The 10,849-nt window shown below is 37.1% G+C and overlaps 1 protein-coding gene across 1 annotated transcript in view; it reads right to left on the bottom strand.

Moving 5' to 3' along the window:
- Positions 1-2,578, bottom strand: part of CPED1 (cadherin like and PC-esterase domain containing 1) — a 251,847-nt gene extending 249,269 nt beyond the window's left edge. Inside the window, exon 1 of the mRNA XM_006910573.2 lies at positions 2,330-2,578. Within this exon, the coding sequence (XP_006910635.1) occupies positions 2,330-2,578 (249 nt within the window). The remainder of the gene's footprint in view (positions 1-2,329) is intronic.
- Positions 2,579-10,849: the final 8,271 nt, after the last annotated feature.

Genomic DNA, 10,849 nt, shown 5'->3' on the forward strand with positions numbered 1-10,849 from the left:
CAATAAAAGTAATAACAAAACCCCAAATTTATATATTGAAAAAATGCTTCTTCTATAAAATGTCTGAAAGTTATATTTTAGGTCTTAAGGAAAATCTATGTAGTATCTCATCAGTTATTTTTTAAATGATTTCATAAGTAGTTGTTTTTAATAATAATCTGTTTTGACCCTGAAGACATTTCTTCCTTCACTTAAGCTATCTGAAAAAATATTTAATCTTCAAAACTGGATGATTATTCAATTCTTGGATCATCTACTACTGATTTTAACTAACTTCTGCATGACACTTTCCTTCTAGTTTCCTTTCTATCTCTAATAAAAACTGGCTCTAAACCAATGGTTGGCACAAGTTAAGTTAAAAATAGAGGCACATGGCAAATGTTTGGAAATTCAGTTTTCATATCTACTGGGCTTCTGGACTATAATTTGAATTTAGAATCTTGCTTATGGTTAAAATATATAAGACTGTGAATAATTTGAAAAAAAAAGCATCATATGTTTGGCACTTTTTGTGAAGAGTAAATGTTTTACACAAGCAGGCAATAAGTTTCAGATGGTTTATAAGTAGCAGAAGATCCAAAGCTAAAATGGAATTTTCTGTGACAGCCTACAAATAACAGTTAACATATGCTTAAGTTACAGACAAAAGCAGGAATCACATAAAGTCAAGTAGGGAACAAGAACTGTAAGTGAATGAATAAAAACCTTTTTATTCAAAATTCTTAGCAAAAATTTTAGATACTTAAAGAGCAAAGTCATCTCAACTGTTTTTAAAGAATATGTTTATTAATATTAGAAAGAAACAAGAAGTGACTTTCAAAGTCACAGTTTACACCCATCATAAATTTGATCTACTCAAAAAAACCCCACAAAAATGCAAATAAGAGGTTAATGCTAGTATAAATGAATAGTAAATACACATTCTTTGATTACTTTAGAGCATTTAATAATTGATTCATACTTGCAGTTGAAGTTTCATCTAGAAGTGTTTCTAATTATACATGTTATCTGCTATTTTCTGCATAAGATACTTCTTGGTCAAGATGTTTCTTGACATTATTGATAAAATAAGTCACTCAACTAAAAGTTTTCAAATTTTCTTTATTATAACCTACTATTATTTTGTTTTTAAATAAGTTCTTAGAGTCATAATTGCACAAATTGTTATTAAAGCTTTGAATTCACTTTTATTTAGAGCATCAGTCCCGCAGTAGGAATCGGATAGATGTACCGTGTCATAATGCTGGCCTGTGGCCCACCTAAACATCTGAGTGTCAGTCATCTTATCTGTAAAATGATGACACTCATACCGACCTTGCTTATCTCACTGGGTTATGAGTCCGACATGAAATACATAAAAGAGTTTTTAAAACAAAATGGTAGTGGTGCTGGAGGTGTTAGTAATAATGATAACAGTGCTGTTGGTGGCATTCAGTAAGAAATTCTGCTCCAAACAATAACCATAATAATAGGATTTATTGTAGATATAAGAGAGTACTTTATAGATTCCTAAATTTACTTGTTAGACTTCTTACTGTAGCATAAATATCTTTGGCTTTGCTACCATGAATATTGTGAATTTGTTTCTTTTTTTTTTTTAGGCTGGACTATTTTAAATGTCATCATTTCACTGACAAGCGAAAACAGAGTGGTATATTAAAATAGAAATTCTGAGTGTGTTTATGTGCTTTGTCTTTTCTCTAACATTTGACAAGTGAGATTAGTAAAGTTAATTAGTATGGTATAAATATAGAATAATCTACATTTTCCTAATTCCATAAACAATAAAATTCAGTGTGTGAATTCTTTTAAAGAACCCTATTATTTTTAAATGCTTCGCAAATAAATATTTGCTCTAGAAATATGTTCACCAATGAAAAATTGATTTAACCAATTACAAAATAAAATTTTGGAGTATCTTTAAGTCTGGAATGGTCTGGACACTCACACTGACTGCCCTGAGGAAGGAGATGCTCAATGTTTATCAAAGTTTAAGAATCTTTGATTTATGTGCCTGAACTTCGGATCTCTTAGAATCCTAATATTTTAGAAAATATTCACTCCCATTTCCTCCAAATTGTCTATTTCATTCCATTGTAATGAAGTGAAATTCCAAGAAATAAAATAATGGCCAGGACTTTCTGGAAGTAAAATAAGAAGCTGAAGTTGTTAACATGTGTTTCACTGTCATAAGGTCACTTTCTGGGCTGCATATACCCTGGATCCCTTTCAGCTCTCATGGAAGTTAATTTTAGTTTTATAGAAAGGATAGAGAGGCAGATCGCTCTCTTTGGAGAAAATGTCAAGGTTAAGCTTATGACCATCTTACCTTTCTAATTTCCTGAGCATTATCCGAGAGAAGGAAGCACTGTTTGTCCAGAGAGAATCCTTTCTTGCATCTGCTTGTCTGGGTTTCAGTGGGTGTGTTTGGGGCAGCCCCAGGGACGGTGGCTGAGAGTTTCTTCGTCCCTCGGAGTGTCAGGGTCTGGTAGAAGAGACAGATTGCCACCACCAAGCCCACCAAGAAAGGCCGGGGGCAAAATCGCCGACGACGAAGGAACACTAGATGACAGACCATGACCAGTTCAGCTTCACTTGGCCCCTGTCCACGTTGCCGGAAAAATCATAGCAGCTATTTTTCATCAGCATGAAAAGTACAAATCTGTCTTCTTTTTTCACAACTTAAATCAAGACTGCTCCATCCTGCTTAAGAACTTTCCGAAGAATCATGCCAAAGAATCATAAGTCCCAAAAGTCTGAGACGGTTAATAAAAGCCCTTCCATGGATGACAGTAAAAAGTGGCTGGCCTGATTTAAAAAAAAAAGAAATCAATAACAGTTGTAACTAATAACCTGAGCGTACCAAACTGTTGCTTCCGGTAATGCCTTATTTCCACAACATCCTTAAACTCACAGAAAAGAGAAGACAACACCAAAGTAAATCTGAACTAAAAACAGCATTGAAGAACGCGGTAGGTTAAAACCTAAAGTGCCTGTTGCGCAGCTGGATGCAAGCCAGCCTGCCTTAGCAGTTCCTAATTTTTCCTCCGGTTTTAAAAGCAGTCCTGCTTTCAGCCTTTCATGTTTCTTAACTGCTTCCCTTCATTCAGTTTTAAATTGCCACTTTCCTGTAAGCATTCACGGCTTTTAACATAAAAGGGAATAAACGGGTTGAATGGACATGGTTACTGTTAGGGTTTTGCTTGTATTTGTTGCATTCCGTTTCAAGTTCAAAGTTCTGTGTACTTACTCGGTTTTCATCCTTTTATCCAGAAAAAAGTTTCCATGATCCCCTAATGGATTGTTGATCAGAACCACTCGGAAGGAAACACCCAGTTGTGTGACTCCAGTTCATCTCCCACATACGGACACACACGCGCGCAGACACACGGAGCCACGCGCGCGCCTGCTGCCCTCTGGGCGGGGAGCGGGGGCCCGCGGGCATCGCGGCCACACCGGCCGGCGGAGCGGGGCGGAGCTACGGCCCTGGGCTCCTCGGGTCCCCGGGGACAGCTGGAGCGCCGCGGTCAGCTCTGCATCGGAAACGGTGGGCTTCCACAGACTGGGAACCGCATTTCTCATTTCCCTCGAAATGTGGCTGCCTCCCCAGACCTGCAGAATTTTAAATTCACATTTGATGTTTGATCTCTTATGTAATTTCTTTTTCCTAACACAACATTGCGAAAACCAATAGCTTTTCGTCAACTGATAACAAAGGTCGAGGGTGACACTAAAGCAGACTTCGTGCGTGAAGTGGGAAGATATTCACTTGAGGGGATTGTGGTCACTTTTATGGGAATAAGTGGGTCACGACTACTGTTTGGACCTCAGAACATGCAAGCTTGTATGCACCAGAATAACTGGAAGTGAGCTTTCTGCTTCAGGAACTAACTTATATCACAACTGTAATTATTACTCCTTTCCAGGACTAATGGCTGAGTCTTTCAAAGGCTAATTGCCTGACACTGCTCTTATAATGAGTTGGTCGTAGCAGGTATTGGGCAACTTTTGCTCAGTAGAAACGAAAATATAGCAGGCTTTGTCCAGAATTCAACTAAATCTAATGCTATACATACAGACCTCCATAAGGACACTCCTACAAGAGCAATTCTGCGAATCCCATCTATTTTTGCTGAGTCAGCTAAAGGACTACCAAGGAGAAAGGCAATCCATCTAGTGAATGGTGCTCACCTCTCCCAGCCCTTGCTTTGCGATCTCTGGATACCCAGGACACGTTTAGGTTCACAGACATTCTTCAAAGGCTCTGAATCTCAATAGGTTTTGTAACCTATTTCTAAACCAAACTTGTTCTTGTGCACTGTTCTCCTGTGAAGCCACACCCCAAAAGTGATCCCATCCTTTAGGCACGCTCCTGTCAGTCACTTATATTTTGTGAGACGGAGCGCCCCCTGGGGGTGTCCAGCTATTATAGACTCAGAAATGGGCATCTACTACAGTAAGTAGTTCCACGGTTCTAGGAAACTTTTAACACCGTATAAACAGATTAATTAATGTTTTACGGAATAACTATTTACCTTAAACCTATATTTATCCCAATTCCTTTCATATTTTCCAGCAGCGTGTTTAATATTAATTTATTTATAGAATCGGGGTCCTCAAACCCTTGACAAATGAAGTAGAGAAAAATGAAGTGGCATTTTACTTTTAGAAGTCAGGAGAGTTTTAAGAAAAAAATAGCTAAACTATAGTGTTTTGGGAGATAGAGTTTGGGTGGATGCAATGTGATTTGAGACAGTAGGAATTACAAGATCTCTAAGTTGGAATCGCCCCTGTGTTGATGAATTCCAGGGTGTGACAAAGTTATTTACTAGGCGAAAAGGAATTGAGATGCAGTTCTTTTAAGGCAAAGAATCTGAAAAACTGCGAGTGTGAGAAACCTAGAGGGTCATTTTTATGCATTATTAAATTTTTGAGTATAGGATTCAAAAGAAAGAGTAAATCAGATATTAGAATCATTTTGCCTTTGGGCTGAGAGAAAAGACAACAGCATAGATAATTTTATAGCTAGACTTCAGAACAGGAATCAGAAAGAAAGCGGAAAATTAGTGTTCCAGAAATTATGCTGGCAGACTGAAGAACCCAATTCCTTATTTTAGCTACTGAGTCCAAGAGAATGAAAGAAGATAGCAGATAAGGATGTTTACAGAAGAGAGATGAGGATTAGTTAGAGTGGGAAAGTGGAAAGAAGAGGTAGAAAAGACGTTACAGCAAGAATAAGCACCAGACTCCATTAATAAATTTGACATTAGTGTTAACCCAATCTGGGTATGATCTTGGTGATGCTTTTTATCAACTGTTTTTAAGCAAGTGATTTGTAAATGAGGATACTAATGCCTCCTTTGAAGTGTTGTTGGCATAACTGGATGAAATAGGTATGGGAAGCACCTAGATAGTCTGTGCACACTTGTTGGGAGAATGCATCCTGAATGCATGTCTGTTATGTTTTCCATCCTGAGACTGAGTTCAGTGTGTGTTGTCAGACGTAGGCACAGATAATTATCAACATAATGGGCTCTTGGAACATAGAAGCACCAAAAGCAAATGTGAGCACTTAGTATTATTTCTCTACCCTTTACTCTGTGATCTGGAGGTAGGTGGCAGATGCTAGTTTGGGTGGGATGAGAGTGAGTCACAGGTGGGAGGTTTTTATGCCCAAGCGGTAATGGAAGGCCAAGCAGGAGATGTGTTAGAGTCTGAAGGCATCAGAACAGGGAACAATGAAGACAAAGAGCAAGTTGGTTCAGTGAGGGAAGTGGGAGGATAAATAGGCAGTAGAACTAGGAATCTGTGGATTGAAGCAGTGTTACAGATTGACTGTTTTTGTGTATATGGTTTCATAAAGTACCGATTCCACTAAATCATTTCCGTATCCATGGCCTCTATTCAAGCAGCATCAGCCTGGGACAATAGTGACAGACTTCTCCAACACAAATGTACTCTTCTGTCACACATATGTTTCATTTTGGTTTTTGGTAGAGAATGGGGATGGAAGGAGAGGATGCATTTAATAATCATTGTTTGAAGAAGGTATTTTCAAAAACTTATTTTATTAATTAATTTAGAGTAATAAAAGTATCCATAACAGAGAAGATTTGTGTTACATCAGGAACTTTGGGAAAGTAAATTACCACTTAGAGTATTAGCTTCCTCATAAAATAGGGTTATCACTAGATAACCTCAAAGGTCACCTGAGGCTTCAGAGTTATGCTTCCAGGGACACATTTTGACATGGATTTCCTCTCTGTTACAACCTGGCAGGAAGGCAAAGCCTTCAAATTCTCCACCCTCTTCATTTCCTGCCGGGGAAAGGCTTCCTCTTTTAAGAAGACTCCTGACCGTGATGATATAAAACCCATCTGTAGCTACTAGTGGTGGTGTCATGAATTAAGGGTGCTGTTGGCAATGCCCTGGCACTCACCTTCCAGTATTTCTTCCCTAGAGAATTTGAGTGCCCTCTGCTCAGCTCCTATCTCTCATCTAATGTGGACTCTAGAACTTTCCACATTAGCTCTCAACATAAGATGTTTTAAATTGTGAATCACATATTGAATCTCTACTATGTCTAAATATCGTCCTAGGCACTGTGGAAAACAGAAGACATGACAAATACTATAAATAACTAAAATATAATAAACACACTGATAAATTGGTCAATGTAGGAAAACTTTCTGTAACAAACAACCTAGAAAGCTCAGTATCAATACAATTAAAGCACTCATAATTTTCCAGTGTTCGTCAGTTTCTATTAAAACATTTGGTACCCAGGGGCTTTGACTTTCCATACTCTAAAGTCTCAGATACCCACAGGGATTGTCTGAATCACATTAGCAGATGAGGAATGAGAAAACAGCATGGAAGTTTGTGTGGGAAGTCTTTTGGGGTCAAGCTTCAAACTGGCATATATTCTTTGGCTCACATTCTATTGGCCAGAGCCCAGTCACGTGGACCCCTCCTAACTTAAATTGGGCCGGGAAATGAGGATGAGCTCCATACCCAGGAGAAAAAGGCAATGAGGCTGATAAACATATAGCAGTTCCAACCACAAGTAAGATAGAGGTAATCGCCATGGAGGATCAAAATAGGGAGTTCACATCTTTTGAGAGGTGATAAGGAAAGCTTCAGAAAAGTCATCATTTCTTAACTGGGCCCTGAAGAGTCACAAAGATTTCGACTGTCTCGAAAGGGAAAATAGAGGTTTTCTGTCTTAGTGGAAGACCAGGATAAAGCTGGAGAGTTAGGTCCAGTTCAAGGATGGCTATACTTCCAATTTAAAGAGTTGATTTAGCCTTTATCTGCAGACAGTAGAATAAAAAAAGTTTCTTTCCCAGATTTGTTAATAAAGATATCATGGTAGCTCTCAGAGGATAGGGTGACCATTATTTACAATTATCTGAGAATACTATTATATTACCATTAATTGCAAACTCACAGAGCAAAATCTTTTCTTAGGTAGAATAAGAAAAACAACATGGGTCAAATTCATGTGGTTACTGTCAATGGTGCAACACACACACAAGATTTAATAGAAAAGTCTATCTAAGTGTCAGATTCTTGCCTTGGAGCCCTCCTTGTCCCTTAGGAGTAAAATGCTGCGTGTAGTTAAGGTTTATGCAGATACATATGATTATGCATTGTCCTATATTTTGTGTAAACAGGGAGCATTAGTTTATATCAGGTTTAGGACCATGCATCCTTTCACCTATATTTGGAACTTTACATGTGCCACTCATTACAAATGGCACATCAAAGGTTCAGGCTCATGTCTGCTTCTTGATATACTGGAGGAGAGTGAAGAGACATCTTAAAGCAGTTCTGCAAACTTCCTCCAATTTCTAATGCAATCAACATTTAATCGTGCTTAATTTCCTTTCAACTCAGTTGTGTGGCTTCTCTCTGAATCATTTCACTTAAGTAGAGTCATTTTTTATACAAATCTATGGGTTTCAGTTTAAGGTCACTGAAACTTTTATGATGCTTTCTATGCACTTAAAAAAGTAAAAATGAAGATTTTTCTCTTCCTTTCTAGTGGTTTTAAAACTACACTAGGCTGTTAAATAATGAGCAGGATTCGGCAGAGTTTAGGAACTGTGCAAAGGGTAAAAGGGACAGTGTGCAGGACTTACCTTGGGTACAGAATTTGTTCAATTTACACATGGAAATAAGATGTTGCAATGAAAATCTTCATTTTTCTACTATCTTTTTCTTGTTTGATGTTTAAGTAGACACATTCTACAGCCTCTTTAAGTTTCTAGAAGAACAGTCCAGATAGACCAAATGCTTCAAACTAATGCTTTTCATTTTAAATTGTCCACTAGACCAGTATTTCTGAGCATACAAATCACCTGGAGATCCCATATAACATTTGATTCTGCCTTTTAAAATGAAACATGCAGTAAGTCCTCCCTTAATGTTCTCAGCAGGTTCTTGGAAACTGCAATTCTAAGGTAAACAACAATAAATGAAACAAACTTTACCTCAAACATTTCTAATATTAAACATTGAAATAAATGTGAACAATAGGTACATTTAAGAAATATTAATCAAAACAAATAAGACAATGATTTTTCAACCTGCTGATTCCAGTTGAGGGTCTCAGGTGGCCAGAGCCTTTCCCAGCCACTCAGGGTACAAAGCAAGCCCCCACCCTACACAAGGTGCCCTTCCATCACAGGGTACACTCATACCCACACCTACACTCACTCAGACTGGGGCCATGTAGACACACCAGTTCACCTCTCTTGCACATCTTTGGGATGTGGAAGCTGGAGCATAAGGAGAGAAAAACCCACGCAGGTGTAGGGACAATGTGCAAACTCCATGTGAAAACAGTGGCCCCTGCTGGGAATCAATTTTATTTTTTCTCTTCGGTGCTACAACCAAATGATGTTGAACAAAACAATGCTATTCGAGGACACGTTGTACGTGCTCCAGTGCTCCTTAATTCTCAACTGGTCACATTACTTATTTTTCACAACTTTCTCTTTTTATAAGCATTTTGAATTTGCTTGTACCAGCACCAAAAGTACTTTATTCTCTGTACTGTACTTAGTTACTAGTGTACTTACATATCTTTATAGTGTATACTGCTTTATGACAGAAACTATTTTACTCATTTCCATACTCTTGGCATCTAGAAGTGCCTTCTTCAATTTAAGAATTCATATTTGTTGAGGTCTACACATCATAAATCTAAATACTTTCCATATTATTCTCATTTTTCCCATGAGAAATATTTCACATCCTGGCAACAGTTAACCCAGTGGGACAATTTTATTCCCCGGAAGACATTTGGTATTGTATAGAGACATATTTGGTTGTCACAGTTGAGGATGGGGGGTTGAGGTGATAACCGACATCTAGTGTGTAGGTGCGAGGGATGCTGCTAAACATACTACAATGCACAGGACAGCTCCTCCACAACAAAGAATCATCCAGAACAAAATGTCATCACTGCTGAGGTTAGAACACTGAAATTTAACCGAAGAAATTGTTGCAAAATTTTTACACATGGCTAAGATGGTCTGTTACTTAAGTTAGCATACTGATACTTGAGTAGCTTGTGGCAATGACATTGGGTTTTTAATCACTTAACAATTCTGTCCCCCCAAAACAAATGCAACTTTGTGCATTTAATCTCTTTTAAGTCTCTCAAATTTGCTTTTAAGATTTGCATCCTTCCTCCTTCTCTTCCTTCCCTCCTTCCCTCTCTATGTATGTAAACTTTTAGTCTTTATATAGTCTTTTATATTTATATACATATACACACATCTAGACATATGTATACATATACACATACATATATTTAAACACACATTCTAAAAAATAGCTAGGAAGAACCACTTCAAGCAGTGAGCATGCAGGTAGCATGCATGCAAATATTTAATCCAATGAATTATACTATTTGTTTTATTTTCTTTAGGACAAATTCATACCTTGGCATGAAGCCAGAATTCTTGTTTTTATCAACATATAAAACATGAATAAATTTAGTTTTCTTTTGTTATATCATAGATCAAATTATGTTTGTTAACTCAATTAGAAATTGAAGACTTATTTGTCTTCTCTATAGACGTGCAATATAATATTCCTTGGAAACAACAATACATTTTAATAATTCTTGAGAAAGCCACCTAATTTAGCTTTTCTTTTTAAAATGTAATCACAATTGAATCGTCCATTTATATTTTCAGAAAATAAAAGGTATTTTGAAATTGTTACAGCATCAAATTTGCTACCTAAAAAACTGATGTTACAAAGGCTGCCATTCATTCAGCTAATCTGGGCAGTGAGAAGGAAACACTCTGACAGTATGACTCTTCGGTCACAGGTATACCACATAAAGTCAAAAGGTTACTCCTATATCTAAACCATATGATCTCTGATATATAAGCTTAACCTTTTCTGTTTTCAACTAGAAAACTGGACTCTTTAAATATTTACAAATGACAACAATTGGTGAAGTGAAAACACCTTTTGGCACGCATGGGAAACCCATTCAAGAAAATAATTTTTGTCATATTAAAGATACACATATAAATGCTTTATGGATACGAACATAAATTTTGATAAGTTCTAATGAGACATACTGGGGAGGTCATAGTAAAACTCTACTTACTAGTTATACTATTAGTCAAATCATTTTAATGAACTGATTTATTTATGTTCAGAGTTACTTAGAAATATTTCTGGTTGGCCCCTTGTATTATATTTGATCTAGACAGCTTTCTAAAGTAACTTGGCACCTATTACAATTGTTTATATTTTAAAGTATCAGCATGGAAGTTCCCTCTACTGGAGTAGATTTAACAATGCAAAAAGAATTAAAGTA

Source organism: Pteropus alecto, unplaced genomic scaffold, assembly GCF_000325575.1.
Source record: "Pteropus alecto unplaced genomic scaffold, ASM32557v1 scaffold22, whole genome shotgun sequence".
Taxonomy (NCBI): domain Eukaryota; kingdom Metazoa; phylum Chordata; class Mammalia; order Chiroptera; family Pteropodidae; genus Pteropus; species Pteropus alecto.